Here is a 16,148-nt window from a genome sequence, read left to right on the forward strand (position 1 = left end):
TTTTTAATTATTATACTTCTTTACGTTAAAATTCGAGAATATTTCAAAAAGTCTCGATCGAAAAAAATGCATGATTCAGGGCAAAATTTTTTATTTTTTAACTAGTTCCCTTTTTAATATATTTATTCTAACTTTTTTTTATATACCATCTGTATAAAAAACACAATTTCCCTAAACCTTCAAAATAAGCATTAGTTTTATCGATTGCTTTGATATTTGAATCAAATCACTTTCCAACAAACCATTATGCGCGAGCACGTGCGCGTTTACATAAATATTATTTTTCAGTAAATATTATTTTTCAATATTACAAAAATTTAGTATTAATTATTACATTTTATTTTGTTGTTTATCCTAATCACGTGTCAAATATTGCAGCCGAATAGTTATCAAAACCGATCTTAAAAAACAAAAACAATTTTATATTTTTATAATTTATAATTAAACACAACTATTATATAATCACAGCTTGATAATCATAGCCTTAAAAGATATCCTTAGAGCGTTAGTTGCGTTCTCTTATAAATCTGCACTATTTTTTATACTATTGTTTACACTTGCAAAATTATATAATAAATTAAATTAATACTCAATAATATCTTAATTAACAAAATATTGGCAGATGTCAGCAGACTGAATATCTTAAACTTTTTAACACGGTAGCTTGTATTCTTGTTCCCATAAGCATACAATATATATATTAATAATATCTACAACTTATTTTCTAATTCATCTTTTGTCTTGTTTAATATTCCAGGTCCGGGTGAATACAGTCCAGAGAAGGCAATGCTTTTATTGGAAAAAGCATTGCAATTTACTTTTGGCCTTAGACCACCCATGAGCAGACCAAACAGTGTTCCAGGTAACTAATTAATCAATTCGATCTACGGTAAATATGATATTACATATTAGAAAGCATGTTACGAAATAGTATTTTTAATCGCGTGCATTGCATGCAATAATTAGTTCCTCACACAGTAGTTAGATGTATTTAATCATTTTGTTTTCTTTTCATTGTTTCTTTGACAATACATTCGCGCAATTTGCGCTCTGTAAAACATTTAATAAAATAAAATTTTTTATTAGAAATGTAATTTAAATTAAATATGAAAATATCCTACAAATATTTTATATATATTTTATATATTAAAAAATGCGTTAAAAAAGAATACGACGTAAATGGTGGTCGTTTATAAATAATGTAACGAAGAATGGCATATTTTCAATTCTGAAAAAATAGGTTGATCAAATTTCAGCACCCAATATCTATAACATCCCCTCCGCTCTCGGCGGAACTAAAGAGAGCAACAAAAAAGCGGCACCCGCCTATTCAATATCCGGTAGACAGAAAATTTTCACGGATGATCGTGTTCTTGTACCCGGACCAGGCGCATACGAGGCTATTAAACCGGATGCGGTTAGAGCGAAAAGTCCGGCGTACAGTATGAGTGCACGTTTTCCACTACCTGACGATCATTCACAGATCCCAGGACCTGGAGCACATTGCCCAGAAAAGGTATAAATAAAACGCGTAAATAAAACAAAATATATCGAATTATATCCATATAGAATAATATCTATTAGATACCCATCCAATATTCTTGATAGATTAGAGAGATATCCATAAATATTTAAAAGACATTTATGACATATATAATATTTATATAGATATTTATACAAGGGTTATTCAAGTCAAACTGGGACTTTTGAGTTAACATATTAAAAAATAAAAGAACAAATATCAAGAAGTGGAAACTGCATTTATTTTTTGACATACTCTCCTGCTACATTTATACATTTATCTCAGCATTTAACTAATGCTTGGAAAGCTTTGGCATAGAAAGATTTGTCATTACGTTTGAACCATTCCAGAACAGCCTGCTTCACTTCGTCATTAGTGCTAAAATGATGACCTTCGAGGAACTCCTTTCAAAGTGATTTTCACCTGTTTGGAACCCTAAAGGAGTTCCTCGTAGGTCATCATTTCAGCACTGATTACGAAGTGAAGCAGGCTATCCTAAAATGGTTCAGACGTAACGACAAATCTTTTTATGCCAAAGCTTTCCAGGCATTAGTTAAACGCTAGAATAAATGTATAAATGTAGCAGGTATGTCGAAAAATAAATGCAGTTTCCACTCTTTGATATTTATTCTTTTATTTCATAAACTCAAAAGTCCCGGTTTGACTTGAACGACCCTCGTATATCCATTTCATGTATATGTATATTATACCATTATCCAGTAAATTATCCGGTAAAAATATTTTCATATATCTATAATTATGCAGGTTGTTAAAAATCACTCAAGTTAGTGCTCGTGAAGAAGTAAAAAGGATCAGAGACAAAAATATGCGCTATCATTTTCTGATATTCGTAATAATTATCGAGTTATTACTTTATAAAGTCAGCCGAATTGGCCCGGCCTTAAGAATCGAGGAAATAGTAAAATCAATTATTTCTTAACCGATATTTACGCAATGAAGTTCGCATCACACGGCGATTTTTTTACTTGGCCGCTACTGCGTCGCTTGATAACATGATAAAAAGATAATTAATATAATTAATTAATATAATTATTATCGTGTTTCAGGTGATTCTCGACATTCCCCCTGCGCATACATTTGGCATCAGACATTCACCATACATTTGCAATTTGAAGGACGCAGTTTATTAATTCGTCAATTAATGACTATAGTAATTTGTCAACTAAAATACTTTCTTTTCTGTGACTTGACATTCCATGATCGATTAACGAATTTTAAGAACAGTCAAGTTTTATTTTTTCTTTTTATTTCCTTGCTTATTAATTATTACTAATCCCACAGAAAAAAAGAGCTGTACGAAAATATTTGTGTATGTTATATCACTTGCAAAAATTTTGAAATTTAATTTCATATTCAAAAACACATTGCAAATATAATATCGTATATGATATGAAATATTTTAATATTCTCATAAACACTTGTTCGCACTTTGATTCGTAACGCCTAATATTAAGACGTTTTTGAAAAAAAAGATTTTGAAGAAAAATGTGTGTGTGTGTGGGTGTGTGTGTGTGTGTGTGTGTGTGTGTGTGTGTGTGTGTGTGTGTGTGTGTGTGTGTGTGTGTGTGTGTGTGTGTGTGTGTGTGTGTGTGTGTGTGTGTGTGTGTGTGTGTGTGTGTGTGTGTGTGTGTGTGAGCGCGTGCTTAGCCAAAGTTACTGTATTAGAAAACAAAGAAATTTAAAAACATTAAAATTACTGTAAGAACAAATAAAATAATACAGTATATGTTTAGCATGAAAAATTTTAATTTTATTTAGAAAATCTAATACTATTACTTTTATGTGGTATTTAAATATTTTTCTTATATTTTTTTTTCTTCATCCATCTTCATCAATGTTATTGAAAACAGAAATTTTGTTCTTCAACCTTTGAATTATTTTAGTTTATGTTTCATAGTTTAATTCATTTTTAGTCAAAGCTTAATTCAGATGCTTTAATTCTCCATCCAGCAAAGTTCAGAGTTTCAGAGGTTTGTATATTGTGAACTAATGGCCGAATTCTTTTGCGAAGGATAGCGATAGGATGATAATAAAGATATTGATCAATATGTATTAGTTTTCGGTAGACTTAATAGCCTAGAATGTTATCTTTGTTCTTTTCACTAATACATTTAAAAATCTAACTCGATATGGATAAAATAGATGGCCCTAACTAACATAATTTTTGTTTTCAAACAAATTTATTCATATATCTTTTACAACAATAATATTATATATTGTCAATATACATATATTATAAGAATACAATGATATCATGTTTTCATTAATATTGTTATAACTAACAAAAATATCACAATTCTAAAAAAGGTTTATCTCTCCCGGAATTATCCTAGTCGAGTAAAATACTATAAGTATAAATGTACAAATGTACAAAAATTTCAGTATAATGTAAAAAAGCTATTCTCTGGTATAAGACCCTTTATTATAACAAGTCTCTCACTATCATTTTATACAACATTCACAAAGAAACAAGATTCACGAATTCGAACTTTTAAATTGATGCACTTTTGTGGGTATATAAAATAACTCAATATATGAAAAATATATCTGTATATTTTATTTGTGCTCTTTTCGCTCTTTAAAAAAGTAATTTACTCAAAACAAAAAAATACTTCAATTTTTGTGTATAATACTTAAAATACGAAAGATAGAAAAAAATGTTTATAATAAAAGCTTAATAGTAAGTTAAAGGCTATAAAGTGACATAAACAAAAATTTTGAAAAAAATTTTTAATAAAAACAATTTTTTCTTTTAAGAATTTTAATTATAATAATTAAAAAATAAAGTATTTTTTTAATTTAACAGTAATTAATTTGTTTATACTATATTACTTTATTATGTAGTTATATGATGAAAATGTTTATTACATACAAGGTGATTCAAAACAATCTTTTATCCTTAAAATGTCGTATTTCTGACTTAATTTAAAACAAATTTTTTTCCAAAATTTTGTTCAAAGCTCAGTTTTTTTTAATTACTAAGAAAAATAGTTATCATTCTACTTAGATACAGGGTTGGGTAAGTTAATATATTCTTTTAACTAAATTAAAGTTAATGGATTATAAAATTAATTCAATTTAAAAAAGTTAAAAGTTACATAAATAAAATACTAACTCAGTTAAAGTTACGTTAAGATTAATTTAACTCAAGTTAAAGTAAAAGTTAATTTAGAGAAGCTTTATTTATATTAAATTAAAAAGCCATATAATTTTTTTTAATTCAGATTACCAACATAATTACAGTATCAATCATCAAATATATTTAATATTTTATTTGTAAATTAAATTATAATATTAATTATATGAAGTAACAAAAAATATTGTTTTTTTGCAGGAATGTATTTTTATTTTATAATTTTTTTCTTTTGCCCTGAGATATTCCTAAATAAAATTTTTTATTTAGGAAAAAAGTTGGTAAGTTAAAGTTTATACGTTTCAAAAATAACTTAGTTAAAGTTAAAAATTAAATCATTTAAAATTAACTAAATTAAATTAGAAGTTATTAATTTTTTAACTAGTATACTACCAAACCTTGCTTAGATATAAAAGACAGACAGAGGTACAACTCACTGTCAGATACAGGCATTTACGCAGAGCACTTAGTATTAATCAATAGCTACACATGCACGTGCACATATTAGCATGTTTTTGAAAAGAAAAAATCGTCTCAAAATTAAATCAAGAATACAATTAAAAAACAAAAATTTTTCTATTAACACACATTTTCTGTCTGTTCTCTCACTCACTCACTCACATACATCCGCGCACGCGCGTGAATAACACATACAGTTCTTCATCTATTGAGTTACTCTACATATCGACAAAAGTACATCAACAGAGTACATACATTGAAGAGTTCGAATTTGCAGTATTTCCTTATCAGTCATAAAATGCGCAATTGTTTTATCCCAGATAACAGAGCGTCTCTAAGCAAAATCGCGCAATGTGATATTTTGCGATGCTGATAACTTAATAAAATTTAAAATGTCTTGCGATATTGTCCGATATCTTATTAGGTTTTTTAATATTTTCTGCTTTTTTATGAAGATTATGGAGTTAACCCAATGTCTTAACCATCAACGGAAATAGGATTTATTAAGCCTTTGGACGTGTTTCTATAATGCGCTTTAACAATTTATACATATTTTATATATATATATATATATATATATATATATATATATATATGTACATATATAACTTATATGCCTTATATAAGTTCTCAAAAATGCCTAAAAACGGAATTTTTGTCTTTAAATATCTCAAAATCCTAACATACTAGAGCAATTCTGATTCAAATTCAGCGTCAAAAATTACGTAAAAAGTCATTCCTCCGGTTCTTGTTTTTGTTAGGTTGTTTCCTATTTCGCAGGCCTGTGTTATAGTAACATAATATATGACAACACCATTGAAAATTTAGATAATAACGATTTTTTAATTGTCAACATGTTGCTGGCAAGTTGCTATCGGCAGTTGTCATATAGTCAGAACATTAATTCGCCAACAAATGCAAATTTAATTGCAGCAATTCTGATAACACATAATATAATTTCGAGCAACATACTAGTAATAATACAGATGTGTTACTATCCGGAATACAGTAAGTAGATTTGAATACATACTAGAATACCTGTTCGTTCACACATCAAATTGCTTTACACTGCCAGTATTTTTTTCATAAACACACTCTCCCGAAATCCATGTCGACAATAATTCAAGTTTCTTATCGAGTAATATAAAATCAGCATCGGCTCCAAAATTTAGAACGCCTTTGTAAGAATCGATGCCTAGGGTTTGTGCAGGATGTAAAGTCGCTGCTTCTAAAGCTTCAACTACTGTGCAACCTGTATCAAGTAATTACATTGCCAAGTATTATACATTGAACAAATATCCAAAACATCAAATATAAGTATTAGGGTAATAAAAAAGTAATGTCATTTCTAAAGTAAAAATACACACATACACAATTTGTAGTTTTGTTAATATAATTTATTATTTGTTCATATATAATTATCATCATTTTCTGTTTGTCCACTTATTTATTAATTTTTGAATTCCTTTATGTTTTATGTTTCAAAGAAACTAACTTTGAAAAATGTGACTTAATTGATTTAAATATTACTTACTCTTGCAAAGATTTTCTATGTCCTAAAATAAAAAGTGCTCCAATGATCAGAAAAAATAACAGTCTGATGAAATAAATACAATGAATTTTTTTTATTAAATTATATATGGCACACACATATATGAACAAACGTTGAAACGACTATTGAAGATTATCTAAAGTTGATTAGTGACGAAATTTACTTTAAAAGTATATTTTAGTTTTTAAAGTGTAAACAAATTATTTATTTTAAGAAATTTAAAAGAAAAAGCTGTTGCATATATCTTTCTGTACTTTTATACATTCTACTTATACATATTTAAAATAAATATCTATAAATTTAATATATATACTTACACATATTTAATAAATATCTATAAATTTTGTGATCAAATATTTATTAGCTTGTAAATTTAAAAACAAAACTTTTTTTCTAAGTTGATTAATATAATTTCAAAAACTACTGAAGCTACCAGAGAAGCTATGAATATTTTTCATTCTAATTCTTTAACTTTTGCATCTGTTTTGCTACACGTGATAAAACATTGTCCTGTTAAAGTCAAAATTAGTTAGCTTTTTAAAGAAATAATACTTATATTACTAAATAAATAAATAATTATGTTAACAAAACAACATTCTTTATTTAAAAATATTTCCAGTCATTTTCAATCCACCTAATATATTGCTACATAATTCAATTAACTAATTAATGTTTTAAGATTATTTCATTATTAAGATAATTTACCTGTAGCTTCTTTAAAGTATCTTACACATTTGGAAAGCTCAGCCATACTACCACACAGAGTATTTGTTTCAGCGATATAGGCGCAACTTTTACGTATTTCTATTTTAAATTGTCCTAATTGATGAATTCCCTCCTCCAGACCCAATGCTGATATTGCATCAGTTACAAGTACAAGACCTACATTTTTATATTTCAATTTTATAAATTTTTTACAGTGCTATTGCTTAAAAAATTTAGCTTGAGATTTTCTCACATCAAACGAAAAGTTAAGTAACTAAATAAAAAAGAAGTTTTCAAAAATATATTTAAAGAGGAAAAATAGTTTTTAATCCGCTTTTAATTTCGTCTCTATAATTTTTTATTCTTAAATTACATAAAATTAAAAATTTATATTCTTTCAACACTTTTTTACTCAGGATAACTTATAATTTGATAAAAAATATTAATAGATAAAAATTAATAAATAAAAAATAATAAAATATTTTAAAGTAAACTTTCTAAGCTTTAAAATGCTTTTTTTAAAGTGGTGCAATAATTTCCCGCAATAATATCGAACTTCTTGTGTAAAAATTGATCTCTTAAAAATATTTTTTAACTTGAAAATTAAATTAAAAAGTTTATTAAAAAAAGAAGAGGAAAAGTCTTTGTTCTAATGTATTTGATTCGCATAAACTTTTTTCAAAAATTTTTGAAGACTTTTATATTTTATATTTAATTTTTCATGAAAGACGAGAGAATCTCATATATGCTAAAACTTTTGAGAACAAATACATAATCTATGAACCTTTAGGATGCGTTCTATGAGCAATTCGTAACGCTGCAGGATGAGTATGAATCCCATCAGAAATTATACCAAAATGAATGATTCTTCCAAACGGAATTTGGTCAGATGTTAAGAGACCAACCAATCCTGGATCTCTATGATGAAACTATAAAAAATATAAGGAATATAAAGAAACATTATAAATATAAAAGTATAGAAAATGCTATAACTAATAAAAATAAATAAAAAAACAACGAATTAAATTCAATCAATATTATATATAATAATAAGGAAATATTACCAATAAGAGCACTGAATTTACAAGTGCAAAGTAATTTTATTAAATAATAATTCACAAAGACATTACTAAAGTAGCAAAATATTCTGTCAATGACTATGAATGTTACCCACTATGACAAAATACATTAAAATAATCTTTCTTCGCAACCTTAACCATATATATTTCTCAAAATTGTGACGTCCTAAACACAACAATACAATTATATTAAATAAGATCGTATTCAATATCTAAAATACTATAAAAATCCATTATTCTTGTTCTTATGCTCGTAAAAGTTATAAAAGTTATTTTGTTAAATAAATGTTATAAATCCATATATTTTATAACTTACAGGCAACATGGCATTGAATAGATGAGTGATAAACGATGCTCCATGTTTAACTGCTTCTTCTCCTTCATTTAAATTTGCTATAGAATGTCCTAGAATATCAAACATAATTAAGTTAGAGAAATTTTTAAAAAATATGCGAAATGTAATACACACACACACACAAATTAAAATATGCAATTCTAAAATAAAAAAAACTTTACAATTGAAGAATTTCACACAAAAACTAAATAAGTTTCTTTTTAAAAAAATTTTTATAGCTTAAATCATTTTTTAGTCATCAGTAACATAACATTGTGAACTATTTTTGTTCTGACAAAAAAATAGAAAACAGGAAATATAAATATAAATAAATAATAAATATAAAATTTCAAGAATCAAACAAATTTCACTTTATTTCACTTCAGTTCAACTTCTTGTCAGAAATGTGTGACCCTTCAGCGTATTTCTGTGGTTTGCGTTTTTATAATTACACAGATATAAGAGGTAATAACAGTTTTAAAACCTTCTGAACGGTTTGACTAGAGGGATGTTCATGATAAGATACTCTCAGCAGTTTCTTTCATTGTCTTTCAAAAAATAGCAATCAAATAAAAATCTGATATTTTTTATTTGATTTAAAGTTTTGGATTCAAATCCAGGTCTCCAGCACAGAGAGCAGACTCATTGCGCCACAATCGCTAAATAAATCTAAAAATTCTATAATTTCTTTTAATAAATTTCCAAAATATTAATCAAATCTTAAAACTTTATTGTTATATCTATTACATATCTGGAAACATTAACATATCTATATACAGGGTGTCTCAAAACATGTGGGTCAATGCTCGTAAAAAGATAGAAGAGATCGAGATGAACATAAAAGTCCAATATTGTCTTGGGTTAGGTCCACCAATAATCCAGATATTAACGTATGGAATCTGCAAATAATCTAATTAATTTCTATCGTAATTGTGAACAGTAAATTAATAAAAGCTTATCATACATTCACGATAAATTTTTTTCTTCTGTGTTATGGTTCACAAGCGGATCGAGCTCTTCCCTCGGCGCACTCTCATTCGCATAATTTAAAAAATTAATATCTCGATTATTGGTGGACCTAACCCAAGACCTAACCCAAGGCAATATTAGACTTTTATGTTCATCTCAATCCCTTCTACCTTTTTACGAGCGTTGACCCACATGTTTTGGGACATTGTGTAGATATTTATATAATAAATAATTTAAAGATCAAAAATTTGTTTTCTAAAAATTTAACTTTAAACTTATTTGGTTTTTATCTAAAAATTTTCAGTTACAATTAATTATGTCATGATGTATGTCATCATCGAGATGTTAAAACTTCAACTTACCAAGAGATACTTTGATATTTCTTCTACATAATTCTTCAACAACAGATATAGCATTTGAAATTTCGGGTGCTAATGTGAGCATGCACACATTGTCCAGTTCACCATACATATCAATAACTGATTTAAATCCCTAGTAGGAAATATATGTCAAATATTGAATATTTTCAGTGAATTCTGCTGCTAAATTAAATTAAACAGATTTTCATAAAACTTTGTAAAAAAAAGTTCAAATTAGTAGTATAAATTGACTGTCAAAATTTTAGAAAGCTAAACTAGCTAGTTATTTAGATATTAAATATTTTATTTACATAGGCTCTTATAGGAATTGATGAATTTTCACAATTTTTGGGTTTTTATTGTCGTATTAAACGTATAGAAGTAATGAACAGATGTCAGTAAAACTTTACAATGATACATCTTAGCTGTCCAGAAAAGTAATGTTAAATTTTTGAAACAATGCACTTGCTCGTTTAAATGAAATAATTGAGGATAAAAAAAGTTTACAATAATCGAAGCAGTACAGCATGTAAGTGTGGTGAATGTGTGCTAGTGATATAACATAAATTTCAAATTGTTGTATTTAGTTATTTAAAGGTGGTATAATAATAAAAAATGATTATTCTCAATTAAAAAAAAAAATTATTTCAGTAATGAAAGTAGTACTTTATAAGCGATTTTTTTTCATATTTACTATTATAATAACTATTATTAATTTTCATATTCACTATTATACTTTAGATCATATACAGCAAAATAAAGGGCAACAAAATGGTTGAGTATTTCTTTTTACTTGAGTCCTTATGCAATTTGTTATGCCAGGCCTGAGCAGAGAAACTCCCTTAAGAAAATTTTCCAATGTCTTTTCACATAATATAAGGTTAAGTATTTTAATCAAATTTTAAAAATATTATTATAGTATTATAGTATTATAGATATTCTTTTTTTTTATTTTTTCATTGTATAGGTTTCTTTAAACTTAAAATATAACTTTTTAAAATTGCATCTTGCATATTTTAAGAAGAAAAGTTGTAAATAATTTAATCGTATAACATATAAGAATTTTAAAAAATTATAAGAAAAATTCATAAGAAAAAATAGAGTTTAAAGAACATTTTAAAATTACAAAATAAAGTTTCACAAAATTATTTTCATATAAGAATATAGAATATGCATGAATTAAACAATTCTTTTTAAATATGACGTTATATTACTTATAAAAACGTTTGTTACTACATTTGAATCATTATTATAAACAATTCTTTTTTTGTTGTACATATAATTATTAATATTATAAAGAAAATATTTTTAAATAATAAATTATCATTATTGCTCAATAGAAACGGCTTCCGGATACATGTCGCGTCCTAATACAGCGTTGCGCCGACGTTTCGCAAACGTTGCAGTTTGAATCTTCAAGGCTAAAAGCTCCGATGCTGTATCGGAGCTCGAAGCCTTGATAATTCAAACTGCAACGTTTGCGAAACGACGGGGGCAACGCTGTACCAGGATGCGTTACGTCCGGAAGCCCTTTCTATTGAAAATAACGTCAATAGCCGTAAAAGATTTAAGTCTAAAATTACCATTGTTGCTTAAATATTATTTTTATATTTTATTAATTTAAAGATGGCAATGAAAAAATTGTTTATTAAAAGATAAAGTAAAAAGTAATGTAATACCCCTCTATTTCTTTAAACCAAAAAATCTCTTTAAAAATTTACTCAGAATAAATAATTATTACCTGATCAAATTTTCTAATATAATGCTCAGGATGGGCACCCTTCTTGTTTGGACTAATAAATGGCCCTTCTAAATGAAGACCTAATACACTAGCACCATGGCTACCTCCATTTTGTTTCTTTATTTTCGGTAAAATTTTGTGATACACTTCAATGGGAGATGTAACCAATGTAGGACAAAATGATGTTACTCCATGTGCCAACAATCCTTTTGCTACTTTGGCAATGCCTTCTTCAACATTGTCAATGTTGTATGAGAAATCTATGCCAAATCCTCCTGACAAACAAATACAGATGTTGATTCATTTATTTATTTGTAAAATCATAAAATATAATTAAAACCATAGAATATATTGCAAAACTTATTACATACTAAAAATCTACAATATTAATTTTAGCAATTTGCTTGGATTTTTGTACTTAATAAAATATTTTTGTAATGATAATAAATCTTCTGTTTTATAAATCTGTATTTTTTCTTAAACTTTACATTCAAAAATTCTTAAATTTCTGACAAACAAATACAAATGTTAAATTATCTATTTATTTAAAAATATATAATTAATTTTTTATTAGATACTAGAAAATCTACAACATTAATTTTATAACTCCTCTGTATAAAACGTCGGATTAAAAAGAATTAAAAAATATTAACATTTTGTTAAAAAGCAGAATTCAGAAGAATACAGAAGATATTCAAAAGATATTCAATTGAATATCTTCTGAATATCTTCTGAATTCTTCACATTCAATCGCAATAAGCATTCGCATTAAAAAAATTCACTTCTTCTGTTAATTGTTATTGGATTCAAAAGCATATAAAATTTTATGATTTTATTCTCAATATCACACTGAAACATATTAGTCACGAACCAATCCGAGATTTTTGCAAAGCAAAATTTACGATAAAATCTTGTAAATGTAAAACACTATTTATGAATAAGACATTTTATGCAGTCTTGAGTTTTTTGTATTTAATAAAATATTTTTTATCTATATAATTTTCTGTTGTTTTATAATCTATATTTTGTATCAAACTTTACATTCAAGGATTTTATTTCCAATTTATCATATATGAATTATTAACAAAATAATTAAAAAATTATTACTTTTTAGTCCTAAACATATGCGCATGCATCTGTATGCATCTTTAAAGTAATATTATCTTAATATATGACAGCATGTTGAGCACAATGTGCTATCATTTTTCTATCTAAACAAGGTTGACCAAATTGTCAAGTACATATATATATAAGAATTACAAATGTCAGTCTTGCAGTAATATTGCAAAAAATCTTGGTGTTTAATAATAATTTTGATGAATCTTACAATCTCCATATAAATTACGCACTGCATTTTTGTCAGTTTTGAAATATAATCATTACATAAAGTCAGTGTAATTTCATAAATTAAGTTGACAAGTAATTTAATATTGATGTTCAACAATATCTACCTCTCTCCCTCCCACAAAACTGTAAATAATTTATTGCAAAAAATAATATTGCAGTTAGGATTTAAACCTAAATCTCCCAACATTCCATGTAGGTGTCTTCTCAACTCAAATTATCTTAGCTTATTCAATTTTTTACTCATTCAATAATGTTTCATAAAATCAGAATTATTTGTCAAGTTTACTATCAATTAAAAAAAATTGATTAGCTTTAATATAAGTTAGGAATTGTCAAAGTTGCATGATGCAAATTCACACCTATATGTAATTTAAAAATGGATAAAGATGTGTGTAATTAAAAGGTTAAATATTGAAAATGTAAAACAATAATTTTAATAAACTTACTTGTTGTTTAATTAAATATTTTTGTATCTATAATTTTGTATTGTTTTAAAATCTATATATTTTGCATCAAACTTTACATTCATTTTCAAACTTCTGAAATATAGATATATTAAATCATCTATTCATTTATAAAATCATAAAATTAGTATTTTGTGAGGAGGGGATATAAGGTTGTTAATCTTTTCAGTATCCATTATTTGTAGTATATTGTAGAATCATTCATTCAATAAGACAAAGATTTAATAGATATATTTATTTATCAATTTAAAATCCAAGTACGATTCTATTACAAGTACACACATTTCAATGATACTTTTATTACTTTACAATCAATTGTAATACAAAAATTGCATTTAAAGATAATATTAAAAATAATATTAAAAATTAAAATTCAATTCAAACTTTGTTTTTCGAGTTAAGATATTGTGACAGTAACGTTACATCTTATTGCGGCTTTTAATAAACGATATTGAAAGCCGCAATAAGATATACCGTTCAAGGATTTGATTAAATACCATTAATTTGCACGTCTATATATCCCGGCGAGATCAAAGCGCCGCCGCAGTCTATCATAACATCTGGCTTGATCTTCTCGTCATAGAAGATTTTCTCCGGATTCACGATCTTTCCATCTCGCACCCATAAATCCTCTGTCTGAATCCTGCTGTCACGCAGGATTCTACAGTTAGAGAACCGCTTAAGAATTCTTTTGTCGTTTCGCAGCATACTCAACAGTCACATGTACAGGGAATGACTTCAAATCACTGTAATTTTATAATTAAGAGCCTTATCAGCATATCCAAAGCATTATCAAAGGTTATCAATGACTACGTTTACACGTCGGATTTAACAACGTCGGAGTTAGGCCGAAGGCAGAGAACGAGACGTAGGTATCGTAGTCGTAGTCGTAGTATGTAATGTAAGTCGTACATATCGTAGTATACTATTCTAGACTCTAGTAGTATATTACGACTTACGTTTTTCTCTGCCTAAAGCTGGTCACACACACTTTCCGTAGAACGTAACAGTAAGATTTCGACATGTTGGATTGGGCGACCGTAACAGTAAGCGACTAAATCAAGTACGTGATTGGTCAAAACCTTACTGTTACGTTCTACGGAAAGTGTGTGTGACCCGCTTTAGGGCCACCGCACAAACTTTTCCATAACGCGTTACGTTACGTTAAGTACTCCATACGAACCTAAGTTGTACTTAAAATTTAACTTAAATCAACGCACAAAGAAATCCTTAACGTAAGAACTTAAGAACTTACGTTAAGGATTTCTTTGTGCGTTGATTTAAGTTAAATTTTAAGTACAACTTAGGTTCGTATGGAGTACTTAACGTAACGTAACGCGTTATGGAAGAGTTTGTGCGGTGGCCCTTACCCTACGACTACGACTGCGACACCTACGTCTCGTTCTCTGGCTTTGGCCTTAGGCCGGATCTACAATAGGGGGGTCTATTATGCCCAGTCTACAATGAGTCGTTGGTCGTTGGTCGTAAGAAATTTAACCAATTATGTTCGGTTATTCTTCTCTAAGATCAACTGTGATTGGTTAAATTTCTTACGACCAACGACCAACGACTCATTGTAGACTGGGCATTACAGTTCTTAGGTGAGATCACTCACTGTGAAAATGTGAAAAGTGAGCTACAGTGATTGGTGTATATCGTTAGTTCTAAAAGTATACACCAATCAGTGGAGACAGTGCTGGAAATGTGAAAAGTGAGTGAACTCACCTAAGAACCGTAATAGACCCCAGGGGCTCTATTCTTGAATTTATTCGCAAGAGAAACGTATTCGCAAATTCTGTTCTTACAGAAAAGTTAGAAATTTATTGGCTATCGTATGGCTATTAACCAATAAACTTACAACTTTCTGTTAGAGCGAGTATTTGCGTATACGTTTCTCTTGCGAATGACTTCAAGAATCGGGCCCCAGGGGCTCTATTCTTGAATTCATTCGCAAGAGAAACGTATTCGCAAATTCTGATCTTACAGAAAAGTCGGAAATTTATTGGCTATCGTATGGCTATTAACCAATAAACTTACAACTTTCTGTTAGAGCGAGTACTTGCGTATACGTTTCTCTTGCAAATAACTTCAAAAATCGAGCCCCAGAGGCTCGATTCTTGAATTTATTTGCAAGAGAAACGTATTCGCAAATTCTGTTCTTACAGAAAAGTTGAAAATTTATTGGCTATTGTATGGCTTTTAACCAATAAACTTGCAACTTTTCTGTTAGAGCGGGTATTTGCGCATACGTTTTCTTGCAAATGAATTCAAGAATCGAGCCCCAGGGATCTGTTTGCGTCACATGCTCCGACATGCTCCTATTCACCCCAACGCACTCCAATACGTTGATTCCGATGACGCCAACCTATTAGAATGCGTTGGAGTAGGAGCATGTCGGGGCACGGCGACGCGAACAAACCAAGGTGCAGTAAGCCTTATGCCATAAGAAATTGACCAATTATA

At 28.0% G+C, this 16,148-nt stretch overlaps 2 protein-coding genes across 10 annotated transcripts in view; one reads left to right on the forward strand and one right to left on the reverse strand.

The window, feature by feature from the left end:
* LOC105840127 (leucine-rich repeat extensin-like protein 5) overlaps positions 1-2,771 on the forward strand; it is a 25,193-nt gene extending 22,422 nt beyond the window's left edge. For all 3 annotated transcript variants that reach the window (XM_036293551.1, XM_036293552.1, XM_036293553.1), the window contains 3 exons: positions 758-862; positions 1,257-1,516; positions 2,590-2,771. In XM_036293551.1, the coding sequence (XP_036149444.1) occupies positions 758-862; positions 1,257-1,516; positions 2,590-2,673 (449 nt within the window). In that variant the 3' untranslated portion in view covers positions 2,674-2,771. The remainder of the gene's footprint in view (positions 1-757; positions 863-1,256; positions 1,517-2,589) is intronic.
* On the reverse strand, positions 117-14,674 carry LOC105830360 (N-acetylglucosamine-6-phosphate deacetylase). Of its 7 annotated transcripts, none has more exons than XR_004964984.1 (9): positions 14,183-14,674; positions 11,875-12,149; positions 10,137-10,266; positions 8,788-8,876; positions 8,177-8,321; positions 7,393-7,569; positions 6,174-6,387; positions 975-1,050; positions 117-884 (listed from the first exon to the last, which is right to left on the reverse strand). XR_004964984.1 is itself a non-coding variant. In XM_036293558.1 (8 exons), the coding sequence occupies exons 1-7, from the start codon at positions 14,391-14,393 to the stop codon at positions 6,182-6,184; spliced, it is 1,233 nt and encodes a 410-aa protein (XP_036149451.1). In that variant the 5' UTR covers positions 14,394-14,674; the 3' UTR covers positions 117-884; positions 6,174-6,181. The 7 variants fall into 7 exon arrangements, 5 of the variants coding, with proteins under 5 accessions (XP_036149451.1, XP_036149449.1, XP_036149450.1 ...); XR_004964983.1 differs by having other exon boundaries at positions 6,166-6,387; XM_036293558.1 differs by lacking the exon at positions 975-1,050.
* Between the last annotated feature and the right edge of the window lie 1,474 nt (positions 14,675-16,148).

Source organism: Monomorium pharaonis, chromosome 11 (genome assembly GCF_013373865.1).
Source record: "Monomorium pharaonis isolate MP-MQ-018 chromosome 11, ASM1337386v2, whole genome shotgun sequence".
NCBI lineage: Eukaryota > Metazoa > Arthropoda > Insecta > Hymenoptera > Formicidae > Monomorium > Monomorium pharaonis.